This window comes from Antennarius striatus, chromosome 24 (genome assembly GCF_040054535.1).
Source record: "Antennarius striatus isolate MH-2024 chromosome 24, ASM4005453v1, whole genome shotgun sequence".
NCBI classification, from domain to species: domain Eukaryota; kingdom Metazoa; phylum Chordata; class Actinopteri; order Lophiiformes; family Antennariidae; genus Antennarius; species Antennarius striatus.
Genome location: NC_090799.1, coordinates 9,258,373 through 9,278,664, shown reverse-complemented (window position 1 = coordinate 9,278,664; position 20,292 = coordinate 9,258,373). Strand labels below are relative to the sequence as shown.

General features: G+C 42.0%; 1 protein-coding gene across 1 annotated transcript; it reads right to left on the bottom strand.

The window, feature by feature from the left end:
• Nucleotides 1-206: 206 nt before the first annotated feature.
• LOC137591431 (ubiquitin-protein ligase E3A) lies at nucleotides 207-11,282 on the bottom strand. Its single transcript, XM_068309411.1, has 11 exons — nucleotides 11,012-11,282; nucleotides 10,342-10,386; nucleotides 9,469-9,773; nucleotides 8,130-9,382; nucleotides 7,908-8,052; nucleotides 7,612-7,817; nucleotides 7,342-7,506; nucleotides 5,407-5,562; nucleotides 5,234-5,307; nucleotides 5,020-5,163; nucleotides 207-4,681 (listed from the first exon to the last, which is right to left on the bottom strand). The coding sequence occupies exons 1-11, from the start codon at nucleotides 11,086-11,088 to the stop codon at nucleotides 4,561-4,563; spliced, it is 2,691 nt and encodes an 896-aa protein (XP_068165512.1). The 5' UTR covers nucleotides 11,089-11,282; the 3' UTR covers nucleotides 207-4,560.
• Nucleotides 11,283-20,292: the final 9,010 nt, after the last annotated feature.

Here is a 20,292-nt window from a genome sequence, read left to right as displayed (position 1 = left end):
CTGCATTGTATAATTTATAATGTAAAATAACTTGAAAATTGTTGGCGCTAGAGTTTAATTTATAATTTTTCTTTTGCACTTGTTACTCATGTGAATAAATATCCCCTTTTAGAGACCGATGTTCAGCAAACTGACATGAAAGTGCCTCGAATTCAAAAGCTGCAAGGAAGTAAGCATTAAGAAAAAAAAGAACAACACAAGTTGGAAAAAAAGCAATCATCTTTATTGAGCATGTTTTCACAGCACTGGATACTTTAAGCCTCTCATCAGTTTGGATCTTTTCGAATGTAACCGGGGACTCAAACCAACTGATGAACTGCCTCCATGTCCAGGATTAGCTTTGTCCGAACACCTTTTAGCATCACGAGGTTCCGGGACGCGTTCACATATCCAGGTGAGCAGCAGATTCAGAATTGCAAAACAGAGGTAAAAAATAATTCTAAACAGCTCAAACCAGACCTGGACACAATATTAAACAACTTTTACAACCTTCTTAACCTGTACAGAATGCCATAGCATTGAAGTTCACTTCAGTCTAACAATACCAGGTGACTGTTCACTGAAGCTACCCCCCAAACACAGTCCAGTTAAGACTACACCAGGCACTCTTTGTACTGCCCAAAGTGACTCTTTAAAAGGATAAAACAAGCAATGAAGATTTTTTTTTTTGCCTCGATCTGGTTGAATCCATGAAAACGAGAGAGTGAGAGCGCCGTAAGGAAGGATGGCTCAGAGGTGTGTGTGTACAGCAGTGGTCGAGCCCTGTGGTGGAGCGCCGTTGGGAGGATCCCAACACGCACACGGGTGAAGCGGCATTCACCCGCACCCCCTACCAAAAATGTTAGCATGTCTCTATGACAACAGGAACCTCACGGTTAGACACCAGTTTGAGATTCCACATCTCATAACCCTCTTTTTCAATATTTTTGAAAAATACATAAAGAATATTTTTGCAAGCTTTTTGATCTGTAATCAATAAAAACCAGTGCAAAGATAAAGTCTCTTTTATCCTTTACAAATATGCACAATTCTGAATTTCAAGCCCCCCCAGAAATGATAGGAAAGGGACGTGTTCACTACTGGATCACTAATAATAATAATAATAATTAATAAATGGACATTTGAGAAGTTTTGAGAGTAAACTTCTTACAATTCATGCTTGACACATGACTGCAGTTGTTCCATAATAAATCCCATCTCCATAGTCAGAAGCTAAGTTCATGAAGTTCACCGTTATTCAGTGATTAAATAAAGATTCTCCAGATTTTACATTTCAATGGCATTTTTATGGACGATATGAAGTGAAATCCCTTAAACTCCTTGCAGCTGTGCATTTATTCCCATGTGATTCTGTCGTAACAAAGTGAACCTTAAGGTATCTTTACTTGTGACGACTTTGGACGATGCTCTTTTCATTCCCACTGAATTAGTTCCATTTTTTGTGACCCTATCCCAAATTGGTTAAAACGTGTTTAAGGCATCAACTTCAGGATGTGTATATTTGCAAAGCAATTTCTAAAGAGATTAATTTGAACATTAAACATCTTGTATTGATTCTGTGTCGAAAAAGTATTCTTAATATTTTATGCAGCATCCCAACCTTCAACAGACTAAATCGAACTTATGGTTTGAAAGTCCCAAAAAGCTAATAATGCAAGTGTTAAGAACATTTTCTAGTGTGTTTGACTGTCTGCAGTTTTTGCAACCAGTTGTCTGGAAGTAAAATAAATGTTCAACTTTGTGATAACTTTTGAGGTGTATTAATTTCTGACTGGTATGAAAATCTATAAAATGTGCTGTATTAGTCGTGTGATCTGTCACAGTCAAAAGAAAGTCTGTTGATGTATCGCCAGTTTATAAATGTCTTTGGTAGTGAGTTTATGTATGGTTGCAGATATTGGCTACACTGTGTATGTGTGTGTATGAACGTCTAGATTAACTGGATGGTAAACATCCATTATTTTCAGCAGAGCTCCTTCATCCTCAGCCTATCATCTATTTTTAGATAAGCGAAGTGCTAATAAACTGATAAAAGTGACATTTTGCCTTGTTTTTTTCTTTTCAAGTGTAGACTGGTTTTAACTGCAGACGTGTGTGAAACCTGTCCGGGTGTCTGATGACTCGTGCTGCTGGCCCTACTGCAGGGTTCAGAGGATAAAAAAAGACGCACGATTTAAACCTACAAAACAAGACCCACAAATAATTAAACGAGTGAAATTTCTTTACAAATACAGACAAATCAACTAAATAAAAGTCAAACTTTCCAGGGACAAGGAGACAATATGACTGGTCAGGGGAGGGTTGTTCTCATTTTTTTTGAATGGTCCTATGTAATGTTTTTCAGTGGTTACACCTGCTTTCATGTTTTCTGAATGTGACAGATTCAATTAAAAATCAATAAAACGACCAAAGTAACGTGTCCACACAGTAGTGTGACCACAGAGACAAAGAAGTCATTTCATTCAAAAACACAATATGATGGGAGTTTTTGAAGGATGACTTTTTTTTTTTTTTAGTTTGAGCCTCTTTACAGTCTTTTAGCTACAATCAACTGGACGGATTCAAGATGACAATCTTTAAATTAATGATGAATGAAAATAAAAATAGATTATCTAACTGTGCTAGGACTTGGGTGCTTATTTGTCCGGCATCTATTAATTAAGCCGGTCCGTCCACACAGGAAGTGGCGCGGCATCGTCAAAGGAAACATGGAGATGTGAAAGGGCTGTACTATGAAGCAAGATAAATGTTTTATCAAGACAAAATTAAATTATGACATGAGGTGGAGCTTCTCAATAAACTGAAATACAAAAGGTGGATATTTTTAATCTGATGTGTGCTTTCATGAGCTGGTCGTCTCTGTGGTTAATAAAGCGTTTCTTCAGACCAGCTGCTTTAGGGAGACCTAAGTGGAGGAGAAGCGTAGTGGCAAGAGAGGAAGAAATAATCTGATCAGGAAAAAAATTCAATTCAATTCACAAATTGACGAGAATAGATTTAATCTGAATGTTGCATTCTTTTGACAAGGTGCAAATCAATGCAGTATAATGTCTCTTCAAAGTCAAGATGCCTGTGACAAAACGATTAGAACATAAATCCACAAAAATGTTTTCCTATTTTTTTGAACTCTTCTCTCCAGTATTTGCAAATAAAATTTAAAAAAAAAAAGAGCAGAAAAATGCCTAAAAATATCATTCAATATTACAAATAAATCTGTTAACATAAAACAGGTAACATAGAAGCATCCCTGTCTTTGTTGGTTGCTATGGTTACATTTGGCCAGCGAGTTCCCTTTTAACTCTTCACAGCCTGACATTTTTAATTTTGCATTCTAAGGAAAAAAATATGAACAGAATTAACATTTTATTCACTATCATGGTACCTTTAGTCAAAGTGAGCTCTGGATTCACTGCATGTAGATTAAACTCCCTTCATAGCACAGCCCTTAGTTCTTGTGTGTTGTATAAATTCACAGGTGTAACCCATGGACTGGAGGGGTGAGACGATCATGTTAAAACCTACTGACTGTGTGAGACTTCATCTAATATTTAACTCAGACTCTGTCCACATGAGACAAGTCGAGAAACAGAAATCGCAAAAGTGCTTCCTGGGGTTCGGACAGACTTAGTTTGGCACGAGAGGAGCGTTATCGTCCACGCCATCAGTGAGCGGTTCGAAACAGACTCGTCCTCAATCGTGTGCACAATGTGGTGCTGCAGTTCCAACCGCACGGATATATAAATACTGTTTTTTTTATTTAGAATCGTCAACACAGGAAGACATGGAAATAAAACGCTTCACACAATCATGGCAACCTGTGGCCAAAGAAATAAACATTCTGAGAATGTCTAAGTGCACTTACACGTCTGACAAGATTTTAGTCTAACCCCGTTCCTCTCTAAAAAGGCCTAAAACAATAACAATAATTTTTAAAAAAAAGTTATTTTATAATGTGCCATTCTGGGTTAAAAACATTATCTGATGGCTGTGAGTGGTGGTCAGTGGGGGACACGATATTCCGTCGTAACGACTAATCTACGACTAGGTTCTCTGTGACTAAGTCTTCAGGGCTACTTTGACACATTTTTTGTTCAATAAATGAGTTTATATTAACTTGTTGATACATCATCCCCAATGTACACGGTTTAATATGAACCCTCTGCCTTTCCTCAAGTAGGGAAGCGTGAAAAATAACTCATTTTAACCTCAAAATAAATAAGGAAATAATGATCCTTTCTGTACACAGAAAAAAAGAAAAGAAAAAGGGAGCGGCTGCAGCACATTCACATAATGTGGATAAAGTGGGGGGGGGGGCTTTGATCAGAAGGTCTCTGTACTTACACTGACTGATGGAGAATGATGCAGGCACAGAAGAAGAACAACTCGAGTGCTGTCTCGGAACCATTTCTTGACTTACACGATTATTCCGCTCTGTCTCTTCTCACCTTTCAAACTGCGTCTCATAGAGGGTTGTGGGGGGGGGGGGGGTTGATGGCCTTTTTGAAAAAGGAGTCCATGAGCTGTGGTTCTAGAGCAGGTGTGGGTGGGGTGTGGGGGGGCTCAGAGCATGCCGAACCCTTTGGCATAGGTGATCGCTTTCAGCAGTCTCTCCCTAAGCTTCTCCTTGCTGCTGTACTCGGGCAGCAGCAGCACGTTAAAGCAAGTGTGAGATGTTGGTAACCTGTCGAACACACACACACACACACACACACACACACACACACATACACACCAAGAACGATCAAAATGGGTAAAAACTGCTGCGGACAAATATTTGTACCATAAAACAATATCTGATCTCTTATAAATTGATGTTTAAGTGAATATTCTACTCTAACATTCACACAAACCCAAATGATTTACAGTCAAGGACACATATCTGGTTTTAACACAGCAACAGTGACCCCTATGGGTCAAAACAGGAAGTGTCATGAGTCAGTGGTCCCCAACCGACCGGTTTAACGACATGATTTTTCACAAACGGACCTTTAAGGTGTGGCGGATAAAATCCCGACTCACCTGTCGGTGTCCGGGCCGTTCTTGGCGATAATCATCTTCAGCTTTCCCAGCCCCCCAACGGGCGCTCGGTCGGTGCCGGTGGTGAACTGCAGAAAGAGGCGCTTCTGTTCCTCCCCAAACGAGTGCAACGTCTCCCAGAACTCTCTGCGAACGAATATAACATCAGTGCAAACGCACACAGACCAGCAGATTTCTGACACGTTCACGGGCTTACTTGATGATTCGTGAATCTCTGTTGTAACCTCCGTCGTATTCCGTCGTTTCTTCTAGTGCTAGAAAGTCCAGGTTCTGCAGCGTGCGAGGAAGACGGCAAACAGATTGACATCAGGCAGTGAAGAATTTAAAACAGCTCACCAGACATCTTCAGACGTGTGCGACGGTTCTCACTCTGCTGCCACAGATCAGGAGCTCGATTTCCTCGGGTCTGAACAGATACTTGAGCGGCGACTCGTTGGTGACCATGTGGAAGCCTCTCCTGAACGCTTTGAACTGCTTCTCCACACTTTTATTCAACATGTACTCAGCGTACTGGGCGACAAACTCCTGCACAGAGAACACATCATCCGTCATCATTAAAATGTTAAAATCCTATTGAAGGGAAAGACTGTTGTTTAGTCTCTGGAACATTTCACGTCACAGAAATAGAATATATGCAAATAAAAGGACAGGATGTGTTTGTCAACGCTGCAGAACCACACTGGAAGCTGCTACCCTACAAAAAACACATCAAAGCCTCTGATTAAAGGTGTGATTGTGTCTTGATGTGCTGGACCTCAATGCACACCTGGAGGCATATAAAGAGACCCGTGTTGCATTCAGACCCGTGATTCACGCCGATCCCTCTTAAGAGCAGGACTGAAGCAGCTAAAGTACAAACAGGAAGTGAAGTATGACCTGCAGGAAACAGATCGACTACCAACACATGCAGGAGCAGCTGAGGGGCGAGCTGGGGGGCAGCTCTGTGCGGCTCTCTGAAGGGACTGGGGAGGGCAGAATCCAAGTGGACATCGAGGTGGACATGCTGACAGATCTTTTCCGAAAGGTTTCTGAACAGCAGGAAGTCGCCGCCTCCTTGTTCCTGGAGAAGGAGCGGATGAGGAGGAAGATCCACGATCTGAAAGTCCAGCTGGCTCAACGAGAAAGGATCGCCACGTTAGAGGCGGCGAAGGGCCTGAAACCCACAGACCTCAACTCCAGGACGCCGGAGTTGGAGAAGACAGAAGCTCTTGTGGCTCAGATCAAACGGGAGCACAAACAGGAAGTTCAGGGTCTCATGTCCCAGCTGGAGACCCTCAGTGAGACGCAGATGGACATCCAGACCAGCCTGGAGCAGAAGACGTCTCCCAGTGCTGACCTGCAGGTCCAGCTGGACAAACTCAGAGACCTGAATAAGGGTCTGGAGATTGCTCTGCAGTGTGAGAAGACCTCCTGCCAGGCTCGGCTGGAGGCGCTAAAAAATCAAACGCAGGCTGTGAGGGTTCATCTGGAGGAGGTTGAGCTTCAACTGGAGACCAGTAAGGTGAACTGGGAGGAGGAGAAGGTGTCTCTGGTCGAGGACCTGCTGAAGCTCAAGGATACACTGATGGAGAAGAACCAGGAGTTGTCAAGCTACCTGATTCAGTGTAAGAAGGAAAGGTCATCCCTCCTCCAGGAGGTGGAGTCTCTGAAGACGGTTCAGCTGCAGGAGGAGCAGGAGTGGGAGAACAAGGAGAAGGTCTTCATGTCCCGGCTGGAGAAGATGGAGGCTCAACTCCAGAAGAAGACAGAGAAGAAGTGCAGGAGGATGTTCAAGTTCTGATCAGATACCCGTCAAACTCCTGCTTCATCTGCTGTCGTGGGTCTCAGGGTGCTGGAGCCCATCCCAGCTGACTGGGGGCGCTCCGGGCGTGACGCCAGGTAGGTTCTCATTCATCCAGGTCATGGTTATCCAAAGTTGTTTAAGTCAATCCACTGGACTTCAAGACAGTTTAAGGAAGTACCAACATGATATACATTATAAAAATAAAAAAACTGAATGATTTCATTTCATTTCAACGTCTGATTAATGGCTGGAATCTGAATAAGACATTTCTTAAAAGTCGTATTTGTTGTGTCGTCTTTAATGCATAAGGTTACATTAGTTACATGTGTTATATTATAGCTCATGATCATTGCAGCTTTGAAAAGTCAATTTCAGTTTAACGCAGTTCTAATAAATTAACAAATACAGCAGACGTTTCGTTCTGTCATGCAAAAACATACCTTTTACCGACCAAAAAATAATACTAAGTGACCGCTGCAGTCTCCATGATTAAAATAAAAACTACTGAGACATTGGCTCACCTTTCTGTTTTCATTTGTCACTGGAATCTTGTCCCCGTTTTCCCTTAAGTCATACATGAGTGGGTTCCCAAACAGGTCCGTCTGAGAGATCTGGAAGGTGATCATCATGTCTTCTTCCACGCTTCCCTCATACTCAAGCAGCTCGTTCAGGCTCTGGTGGAGAACCTTTTCCAACACATTCAGTAGGAGACGTGTTCAGGATCGCTCCTCATCAAAACACAAAAATCACAAGAATATGAGGATTCAAAGGTCAAAGATCTGATTTCTTACCGGATTGGCATCGGCCAAGTCCCTGAAGGTTCCTTTCTTGCCCATCAACTTCCTGTACACCACCATAGGGAAGTGGACGTCCAGAATGCAGTTGTTATAGATGGCCAGGCCCAGAACGATGCCGATCAGAGTGTACTGCCCCTCGTTCTCAAACGATGACGGGTTGAACCAAAAAAGTTTGGTGCCCTCGTCATACGTGAACATCCCTTCGGGAGAAATTAAAGGAAAGAAAAAAGATGATTCAAATTAATTGTGTGTCTGATACAATTATCCTTAAATTAAATCTGTTGTCTTACCAATATCCGGGTTGAAGATCTCCTCCACCACCAACTGAAAGAACTCTTTGGAAACTCCTCCTTCATCGACACCTTGCTCTCCTTCAAACTCCACGTACAGCTGCTTCTTTAAGTCCGCAGGATTCTCCATTGCTATCATTTCCAGCTAAAGAGATAAGAAAATAACAGCTCAGTGTATTGTGTACCAATCTCAACTAAATCGTCTTTGTGACCTCCACGTACCCGGACCAGAGCGTCGTCGATAATGTGATCTCTACGCACTTTCAGCCTCAGGTAGGGGTTGAGCTGCTGGCCCTGCACCAAGCTGTAGAGCACCGTGATGCGCCGCTCGCTGTACATGCGTATGCGGTTGTCGTAGTAGAGACCCAGGTTCTTGGTGACGGCGTTCAGGATGAAGGGGCAGGTCATGAAGGAGAACTTGTTCTCGGTTTCGACCTTAAAGAACGTGTAGTCCTTGTCCATCTCCAGCACCTCGTTCAGAGGCTCGTTGACGAACTCCTCGAACGGAATGAGCGGCCGCCGGCAGTCGTTGGTGCGGATCCCCAACTCTGTCTCGAGCGGGTCCACCCGCGGGCCCTTCTTGTTCCGTCGCTCTTCACCCAGCAGCTCCTGCAGCGTGAGCTCGCTGGATTCTGGGATGGGCTCCTCGTCCTCCTCCTCGTTGTGCTCCATGTCCAGGTCGCCTCCCAACACGTTTGCATAGTAGACGATCTTCAAGCACTTGGTGGCCGCCACCACGGCGTCGTCGTCGTTCACCAGGTTGCGACTGTTGAACTCGTTGCTGATCACCTTGTAGGTGATGAGCTGCTGGAAGGTCTCCACCATGCGCCGGATCTGTTTGGCGCTGTAATGCGACCACAACCGCGCCAGCTTGGCCTGAGCCACCAGCGGCAGTTTGCTCATGGCCTTGCAGAACTGAGGAAGAGCAATCTCCAGGTACTCTGGACTGTGGAGGTTACTGTTTTCCATCACTATAATGAACAGATTCAGGTAGTTTGGGTCTCGTGAGTACACGTTGTGGTACGTTAGGTCACACTCTACGTTGGGGGAGAGGTATACCAGTGCATTCAGGAAGGCAGCTTCTATCTTTTCGTTGGACAGCAGGCGCTCGTAGACCCGCCGTACGGCTTCGATGTCCACCGACACCTCGTCAGGCGCCACTTTGTGGACGTCGTTTTCTGCCGACGAACCTTCTCCGAGCCTTGAAGACGAAGATGACGTGGGGGAGTCCTCCTCCATCGCTGTAGCGGAGCAGGCGGCTGCTTCCTTCTCGTCTTCATCCTTGTCTTCGTCCTTACCTTGAAGGGATTTGAGCTCCTCTTTCGTGTGAGGTTTGGACCTACGGAAACTCTGAACGAGACCCTCGGCGCTGGAGAACACCCGACCTATTACTCTGATCAGAGGCGAGTAGTCTTCCTTCTCTCCACAGATGTCCAAGATTTCATACACTTTGTCCTCTGTTAGGTAATTTACATCTATAAAAGAAATCAACAAGGTCAAAGGTAAAAAGGTCTTTTTTTAACAAGAGTCTGTCAATCTGGAATTCGTGGCATCAACTCACCTTTAAAATTGTCTCTTACAAAGTGGAAATCCCTATGGTTCATTTTTCTATTGCTGCAGGCTGAATTGTTGAGTGCACTGCTCTCCAGGTACGCTGAGGCGCTGCCTTTCTTTGAGGGGTGGGGGTCACACAACTTGGCGTTGACCTTGTACAGCTCCAGGGCTTTAACCGCTGCTGTGTTGTTATCCATGCGACTGAAAGCGACTGATGAGGCACACCAGGAGTTGGAGCACGACTCATTACCACAACCCTCTGTTAGCTGGTGGTAATAACGTTCTATTAGATGCTTTGCAGCTGCTCGCTTCCTGCATTCAGAAGAAAAGAAAATCGTTGTCAATTTTTTTGTAAGTCACACATGAAATAACCGCAAGAACAGAAACCAAATGCTACAAGATGGTTGAGAATTCCAGTATAAATTCGAAATATATTTATCATCTGGCCATAAATATTTATTAACATTAACAAATATGATATAAAACTGCTATGGCTCTTTCAAGAAAAGCAGCTTGATAGATCTGGAAAATCTGTGAAGTTATTGAGTAAGAGTCAATAAAAAGCATTCTTAGACAGACCCCCCCCCCCCCTCCCTGCGACAAGCATTGGTTGTCAGCGTGCTGCGCCGCTGTCTTGGTCACAGAATGTGGCTTTTTGTGGCTTACTCAATTCTTTTACACTGAGCCACAGTGGCTTGGTCTTACTACTTCCTATTGCAAACCCAGAAAGGTTGTCTATGCATCTGTTATCGTTAGTGTTTTTGGATTATCTACACCTGTGTTCCACTGTCTGCATAGAATAACATGGTAATAACAACCACACTCATAATGGATTGATAATTATAATGCAGTCTTCACATGAAATGCACATTTCACTTACATTCGGCTTGCTTCTGGGTTCTCTAATTCAGGCTCCTCGTATTCTCTAAAGGTACAACAAATAAGAATGATAAGAACGCACAGTAGAGGTCACGTTGGCAACAAGTGAATCTAGTTAGCTGCATTAACTCTGCAGGGTTATGGAAATCCGATTTTATTCAAAGCTATGTATTCCTTAAGACTTGAAATGGAAAATGAACGCAGGTAAAACACTGAAACCAGTGCCTGCAGCTCAGACCACCGGGTTAGCAAAACACTTAATTCAGGTCCCATTCAGTGATCTGTTAAATTTATAGCTAGTAATTAAATGTACGCTGTTATTCACGGTTAAAATGTGTTTATAACACATACTACACTCAAACGATAGAAGGGAAGATGACATAGGATCAGGATCTGTTGTACAGTCGCTGATTAGCGAAGCTACATAAGCTATAGCAAAAACTAGCTAGTCTGCAGTCTTTATTTAAAAAAAAAATATTATGAGTGCAAAAAGAACGTTTACAAAGTAAATAAAAAATAAATTTCTTCATAAACTAATAGCTGCGTTACTGTTTGCCAAAACACATTTTTTAAAACAAGGAAACAAAAGCATTTCTGAAGCTAGCAGTAGCAGTTAGCTAACTCCCGTGTATGCTAGCATCCCCGGGCCTCTCGTGATCCGTCCTACCCACCGATAGGCTCCTCCAGCGGGGCTCGACTCGGCCTGTGGTGCCGCACACTCACAGTCCTCCTTCTCGTCGGAATTCATACGAGGCTTTCTCCTCAGCTGTATTTTATTCTGTTGATGTTGGTCAATGTAGATTCATCCACAGACAACTTCACCAACTCGATTATTTAAGGTTAAACAAGCAGAAACGAAAGGTTATCTGTTGGAAACTTCATTCACGGCCTTTGTACAGCAGGCTCTCCCCTTTGCCTGACGTTCATAGCCATCTTGACTTCTCCAGCAGACCATGTCCCACAATGCATTTCGCCACAGCGGCAGCGCAGACTGGAATGGATCGAGACATTACGAGGAACTGGATTCATGTGCGTCACAATAGTAGACGTCTACCTTCACCATAGTATAATTCATGATAATATAATCGATATTAATATCAGTTAAAACTATTCACTAAAATCTAGTTATCTTGGAAATTCTTGCTTTTGAAAAAAAACACTCAAAGACAGTTTCCTTTTCCACATATCTCCCTAAATTTTTATTTTTATTTTATATACTGTAATAATCCCCGAAGGGAAATTAAGAACTTAATTAATAAATAAAAAATATTAATATATAACTTAAGAAATTCCTTAATATATCTTCTATAAAATTTACCTCGAAGAAAACTGTTGAAGGCAGTTAAGGGTAATTAAGAAATAGAGAAAACAATCAAAAAACAAATAAATAAATGTATCTGTGAATGTAATTATTCCCACACAGTCTAATCAGATATTGAAACAATTTCTCGGATCTCCGTCCGTCTGTTGTCTTCTCCTTCTTTTCCTTTGGGCTTTTCCCTTCAGGGGTCGCCACAGTGAATCAGTGGCCTCCATCTAACCCTGTCTTCTGCATCCTCTTCTCTCACACCAACTACCTTCATGTGTTTCTGCACTGATGAAATTGTCCAAATCGTTAAATGTAGAGCATAAAAATTTCAAATTATATTTGAGGAACGGTTTTGTTACCTGCTTCTCAAAAATAATGTTATAAAAATAATTGCACGTAAAACATATCGAATCTATCAGAATCCTTTATTAATCCCCTGAAGTGGAAATTGCTTTTCGTCACGATCACTCTGCAGTAGAACAAAGTAAAAAAAAGTAAGACAAGGGTTCATCAATCAAAAAGAGCAGATAAATAACAGAATAAATAGACAGAATTAAATCTAAACATATATGTATGTAAAGGTTAAAAAGACACAGAGAGAACAGTCTTTTGTGGGGCCCCAGTGTTGCTGACCCCATGTCAGACCAACAGCCTTGCAGGTGCACAGGTGTTATCTGGGGTCAGGTTATCGGCAATCCGGGACACTAGAGGATGGTCCACCTGCATTGCCGTCAGCCTCTTCTTCTTCTTTTCCTTTCGGCTTTTCCCTTCAGGGGTCGCCACAGCGAATCAATTTCCTCCATCTAGCCCTGTCCTTTGAATCCTCTTCTCTCACACAACTATCTTCATGTCTTCCCTCATTACATCCATAAACCTCCTCTTTGGTCTTCCTCTAGGCCTCCTGCCTGGCAGTTCAAAACTCAGCATCCTTCTACCAATAGATTCACTATCTCTCCTCTGGACATGTCCAAACCATCTCAGTCTGGCCTCTCTGACTTTATCTCCAAAACCTCTAACATGTGCTGTCCCTCTGATGTACTCATTCCTGATTCTATCCTTCCTGGTCACTCCCAGAGAGAACCTCAGCATCTTCATCTCTGCTACCTCCAGCTCTGTCTCCTGTCTTTTCCTCAGTGACACTGTCTCTAGACCAAACAACATCGCTGGTCTCACCACAGTTTTGTACACCTTTCCTTTCATTTTAGCTGAAACTCTTCTATCACACATCACACCTGACACTTTCCTCCACCCGTTCCATCCTGCCTGGACACGCTTCTTCACCTCTTTTCCACACTCTCCATTGCTCTGGACTGTTGACCCTAAGTACTTAAAATCCTCCACCTTCTTGATCTCTTCTCCCTGTAGCCTCACTCTTCCACTTGGGTCCCTCTCATTCACACACATGTACTCTGTCTTACTGCGGCTAACCTTCATTCCTCTCCTTTCCAGGACAAACCTCCACACCTCTCTAGCTTCTCCTCCACCTGTTCCCTGCTCTCACTGCAGATCACAATGTCATCTGCAAACATCATAGTCCATGGAGATTCCTGTCTAACCTCATCTGTCAGCCTGTCCATCACCATAGCAACAAGAAGGGGCTCAGAGCTGATCCCTGATGCAGTCCCACCTCCACCTTGAACTCCTCTGTCACACCTACAGCACACCTCACCACTGTCTTACCGTCCTCATACATGTCCTGCACTGCTCTAACATACTTCTCTGCCACTCCAGACTTCCTCATACAATACCACAGTTCCTCTCTGGGCACCCTGTCATAAGCTTTCTCCAGATCTACAAAAACACAATGCAGCTCCCTCTGGCCTTCTCTGTACTTCTCTATCAACATCCTCAAAGCAAATACTGCATCTGTAGTACTCTTTTTTGGCATGAAACCATACTGCTGCTCACAAATGTTCACTTCTGCCCTTAGTCTAGCTTCCACTACTCTTTCCCATAACTTCATTGTATGGCTCATCAGCTTTATTCCTCTGTAGTTGCCACAACTCTGCACATCTCCCTTGTTCTTAAAAATGGGCACCAGCACACTTCTCCTCCATTCCTCAGGCATCTTCTCACTATCTAAGATCCTGTTGAACAACCCAGTCAGAAACTCTACTGCCACCTCTCCTAGACACTTCCATACCTCTACAGGTATATCATCAGGACCGACTGCCTTTCCACTCTTCATCCTCTTCAATGCCCTCCTCACTTCATCCTGACTAATCTTTGCTACATCCTGGTCCACAACAGTCACCTCTTCTAGTCTTTGTTCTCTCTCATTTTCCACGTTCATCAACTCTTCAAAGTACTCTTTCCATCTTCCCATCACACTACTGGCACCTGTCAATAGACTTCCATCCCTATCCTTAATCACCCTAACCTGCTGCAAGTCCTTCCCATCTCTGTCTCTCTGTCTTGCCAACTTGTATAGATCAGCTTACTGTCCAACCTAGCATACAAGTCATCATAAGCTTCTTGTTTGGCCTTTGCTGCCTCTACCTTCACCTTACGCTGCATCTCCCTGTACTCCTGTCTACTCTCCTCAGTCCTCTCAGTGTCCCACTTCTTCTTAGCTAACCTCTTTCTCTGTATACACTCCTGTACCTCCTCATTCCACCACCAAGTCTCCTTATCTACTTTCCTTCCAGATGACACACCAAGTACTCTCTTACCTGTCTCCCTGATCACATTAGCCGTAGTTGTCCAGTCATCTGGAAGCACCTCCTGACCACCCAGAGCCTGTCTTAACTCCCTCCTGAAAGTCATGCAACACTCTTCCTTTTTCAGCTTCCACCATTTTGTCTTCTGCTCTGCCTTTGCCCTCTTGATCTTCCTCACCACCAGAGTCATCCTACACACCACCATCCTATGCTGTTTGGCTACACTCTCACCTACCACTACTTTGCAGTCACTGATCTCTTTCAGGTTACACCGTCTACACAAGATGTAGTCTACCTGTGTGCTCCTACCGCCACTCTTATAGGTCACCCTATGTTCCTGCCTCTCCTGGAAGAAAGTATTCACTACAGCCATTTCCATCCTTTTTGCAAAGTCAACTACCATCTGTCCTTCTGCGTTCCTCTCCTGGATACCAAACCTGTCCATCACCTCCTCATCACCTCTGTTTCCTGCACCAACATGTCCATTGAAGTCTGCTCCAATGACAACTCTCTCACTTCTAGGCATGCTCTGCATCACTTCATCAAAGTCCGACCAGAATTTCTCCTTCTCCTCCAGCTCACATCCTACCTGTGGAGCATACCCGCTAACAACATTGAACATCACACCTTCTATTTCTAGCTTCAGACTCATCACTCTATCCGACACTCTTTTTACCTCCAGGACATTCCTAACAAACTCCTCCTTCAAGATAACACCTACTCCATTTCTCTTCCTATCTACACCATGATAGAACAACTTGAGCCCTGCTCCTAAACTTCTAGCCTTGCTACCTTTCCACCTGGTCTCCTGGACACACAGTATGTCTACCTTCCTTCTCTGCATCATGTCAACCAACTCTCTACCTTTTCCTGTCATAGTTCCAACATTCAACGTCCCTACTCTTAGTCCTATACTCTTGGTGTTCCTCTTCCCTTTCTTCGAGCGAACGCACTTTCCTCCTCTCCTTCTTCGATCAACAGTAATCCAATTTCCACCGGTGCTCTGTAGGTCAACAGCGCCGATGGCGGTCGTTGTTAACCCGGGCCTCGACCGATCCGGTATGGAAGTCAAAGGTTTGATTCGCATCTTTGATTTGGCAAAAGTTTTACGCCGGATGCCCTTCCTGACGCAACCCTCTGTATTTATCCGGGCTTGGGACCGGCACAATAAGACACTGGCTTGTGTCCTCTTGCGGCTACATTGCAGCCTCTAACCCTGCAAAAGGTTTGCTGACTCAGGGTTGATTACTATTAATGAATACAGCGCTGTTTTGGGTTGCATTCAAAAGGCCGTTTCAGATGCTCTCAAACAAGCCCTTATATAGTCACGTGCATTCACATACACCGAGTGGGTAGTAATTGAGGATTGAGGATTTATTGAAAAGAGGTCAACACAGTATCTGATAAAGAGACCAGACATCATAATCACTAATTTTGGAATCGTCACGATAATTTGGACTGGCAGACGAATCAAGACCAAGTAGAGGCAGGACTGAGGGTTCAGCCGTATACATAGAGTAAGGTGGAGGTTTACTGTTCTCAATGACAGTATGATGCAGCCAGCAGGTGAAGAACAGTCGTTATTCTGGTTTGAGTGAAGGGAAGCATTTATCTAATATATATTTAAACAATGATGAAACTAAATCATTATGAGGATACACCCAATACATTCAAGAAAAATGTGTGCATCCCAACATGACGTTTATGCATCCCAAAAGTAATAACAGAATATACAGTAGAGGAGTGGGCATGGATTGAGTTTTGCCAATAGTACAATATAAAAACTAAACAAACTGTTAATTTTGATGTTTTTATTAATAACATCATAGCTGTTAAAGTAAAAAGAAAAAAAAGGGTAAAATTATATATTAGTTTTATTAAAATGTTACAGCCTGGTAGTCATAATACAGTTTGTTTATTTTTACTTTTGCTTTTCCCTCAATAGTTTTCTTTGCTTTTAATTCATATTTTCTGTCGTCTGTCACCCATAAACTGACGTTCCTGAACCGGTTAGAACAAAAAAAAAATCAAGTTCCTGAACCGGTTAATAATTTTCCTTGTAAATATAAATATGTATCCTGGAGGATTAACGAAAGAACTCCAACCACTGGACATCGGTGTAAACAGAGCCTTTAAAGTCGACTCAATAAAGTGTCATGTGGATATTATTTATTTATTTATTTATTACAGGGGAAACTCCTGTCACTAGACTTCCTGTTCACACTCGTGTGTGAAACAGGTTCTGTGCTGATCAATTTAGAGAAACAAAATTCAAATTTGGAGCAGGCACATTCCCACATCATCAGAAACATTCATTAGCAGTCACAAACTTCTCCGTTCTCAAACACCTGACGGCAACAACAGAATGCAGAATGTTCCAAACCCTCTCATCTTACGATTCCACCCACTCAGGAAGGGAATTACAGCTTCAGATGGACATCCTTGGAATGTTTAGACCAGGGGTCGGCGACCTTTACCACTCAAAGAGACATTTGTTGTCAGGGTCAACAATTCCATTTAACCCTAGAACACTAACGCTAAAATAAGTAACACCATCACTAACGTTGGGTATATTTTACCCGATACAATATCCTGGATAAAATACAGTTTTCATCAATTTATGTAAAAGTACAACACTGTATGACAAACTGTAGTACTCTTCTTTAATGTCAAAATATGCAATATCACATACATTTTAAAAAAGGTACCATGGTGGACCCTTTAAAAAGGCAGCAAAATTATTGAAAAAACAGGTCATCCTGACCGATAAATTTCAGAACAAAAAAAAAAAAATGGAGCTGGGAACTTGTTCTTTGGTCCACCCATTCCTAGGACATGTGAGCCTTGTCTGGTGAAGGCACAGTCTTCTTGCATCATTGACAACTGTGGGAGAGAGAGATAAAAAATGGCTTTTTTTGAGAGGGAAAAAATCACCAAATTTTTTTGACTGTATGAATTTCCTTGGAAATTAACATTAAGTGATGTTTATTCATAAACATTATACTAATTAAGGATTACATGCAAATTTATGCAAAACTTTTAACTTACCTTATGCCTTACATGCAGTTGGTACAGGCAGGGTAGTGATGGTGAGGACACACTGGTCCATGGCAGACATGACACCTGTGTCGTGCCCATGGCTTGATGAGTGCCATTGCCAAAGCCTGCATATACTGCCTCCTCTTCATTTGTGGGTCACCTCTCTTCATGGCATTCTCCTTGTGAATGATCCATGAGTTTATCACACCAGCGTTCATCATGCCATATAGCACACACAGTGGCCACCTCTTGGTGTTTCTTCCACAGCTGTATTGAGCACACATCTGGTCGAAAGTATCAACACCTCCCTTTGTTTGGTTGTAAAATTTGATCACGTCAGGGTTGTGAGTGGGTCCAATACTTGGTTGTGTGTGCATGGCCGGCCTGAAGGTTGTTTCCATTGGAAAGTGCTAAGAACGCCTGATTTAAACACACAAACACTCACGTTGGGTAAATTCCCCCGTAAAATATGTTACTCTCTATCACTAAAGTCGGGTGAAAATCACCCGAACGCATGCCTCTTGAAAAACCATAGATGGGAGGAGGGAAACAAACATACAATTAATAACATCAGTGAGCAGCCTGAAGCTACCCAAGGACCCATGGAACTCAGACAATGGCAACACAGTGAAAATCACATGACAAGAATTGTGTGGGTGAAAATCACCCGAGGTTAGTGTTCTAGGGTATTAATCAGTCATGTCCTAATCCACAAGATGATCTGTTATTAACTCCAAACTATCCTGCTCAGCAGTCCTCAGTATGAATCCTTCATTTCTGGATGTAAATCACAATACTAACAACACCAACACACATCACCTAAATTCATGGTGACCTTCTGCATCATCAATGCTCAGACTCACTCAAACCAATACATTCTATTTTCTTGCAGTTGTTGGGGTTTTTTTTGGCTTTTCTGTGTGAAATGGAACACATTGGTTAGAGTAGATCAGAGCATTGATAGAAAGTCACCACGAGAGAAAACCAATTGAAAAGTTTAGACTCTGTTTGTTGTTGTTCTTAATGTTATATTTTACTTTAAATATTTGTGGGAAAGTATTAATGATTTAAAATACCTCATCGAGCATTCATTCCAGTAGTTTTTTTTTTCCATTTTGTCCACACACAACTCTTGGCAGAGTTTTGCATTCCTCATATAAAATCAAGTACTGAATAAAAACAGTTACATACTTATCAGGTCTATAATGAACATCTGTCAAAATATTGATGTTGTCTTTCTAATATATTAATACAATTATATTAATTATTCATCTTAAAACATTGAGATAAATTATTGTTTACATGAGAAAGACAGGAGGTTTCCTTGTTAAAGTGTTAACAGGTCAAAAATCCAACAAACTACAGTAAATGACTGATTTTCACCTGGAAGGGAAATTACCTTTTAAAAGGTAAATTACCTTTTACAATTTGTATAAATGCAAAAAAGCGTGCGGATTTAATTTAGTACATTTATTAGCTAAAATAAACAAAAAAAACCCAACAATTTCATATACAAGTAAAACTATAGTTTATAATGCGGCTTGATAAATAGTGTTGCGTTCCTCCATACCATAAAGAACTTTCCAATCACCTACAGAGGATCCATAACCCTAACCCTATAATAAATAAAACTAATTTAAAAAAATTAGTCTAAAGCCATTAAAATTTCATTATCAGCAAAATAAAAGAGTTATTAATAATGAAAATATAACAGAAAGATGCAAATGTAACAGTGCTTCTAAATGTTTTTGTATAACAGCAGTTCAAGATATCAGATCAGTTCGGATTTACTGTCGTTAAGATTATTATGGGAAAAAAGGTAGAAAATATTCAAGAGATAAGAAAATTTCATGTAAAAAATAACAAAAGCAAAAAACTAGCAATCGCTGTCATGATGAAGGATATTTTATTTAATCTAATAAACGTTTCAACTTTTCATCGTGGTTACTGGTCACAAAGAGTGTTTTCTTTTTCTTCAAAAATTCATGTAATTAAAGCGTTTCAGTAGTTTTTAAATTGTTTTTAAAAATGTCAAATTAAAACGCGTTATGGTTGCCAGATCACGGGGTGGGGTGGCTCGTTTGCTTTCCGTATCCTACCTTGACCAACTCCATCCTCTCCGCAATGTGACAAAACAAACAGCCAACAACCAACTATAAACCTCTGGAAGAAAGTAACGCAAAATTCAACATATTCCAAGACATTCCCAGACCTGATCATAAAGATTTATCATCGCTGTTAACTTCTGTGTTCCTTTCAAAATCTGCCGGGTGGAGCGGAAAATCAGCAGATCTGGCAACCTCAGGTCGCGGCTGCGCGTCTCTCCGCCGCTGACAGTCCGGCGTTAGTCGACTCGGATGCGGTAAGAAAAGGAGGAAAGCCCGAATAGTTTTAGTGAGTAAGTTGTTGGTTAAATAAAATTCCGTTTTTATTAAAGCAATTTGAAAAGTAGTTAGCGGATATGAATAAGGTAATATAAGAGATGCTTTAGTGAGTCATTAATCCTAAATTGCTAGGCTTTGCGAGCGTCATTTTCGTACCTGGCCTTAAAAATATAGTTTATATCGTCTCACTGAATTCTAATTTAACACAAATATTTAATTGTGGTTAGGTGTTTTGTGAAAATGAGTAAATATTGGGCTGTTCCATTTCCCCCCACGATATACATCCTTATTTCATAGTTTCGACGTTTAGCTGAGGTCTTAAAAACTACCTGCCGTAAACTCGATTTGAGTGTCGTGACGTTTTCGACCCACGCTGCTGCTCGATCGCAGCTAATTGACACCAATTAGGCACCTGGTGTTAGCATGCGATGCTAACGCTACATGTGTTGTTGTTTTTTTCCTATAATATGGAACGATTGCTTTTTGAATTTTTTTTCAGGTCTACAAAAATGGATGACTGGGAGGAAGAGGTGAAATATTTAACTATAAAGTAAATGAGT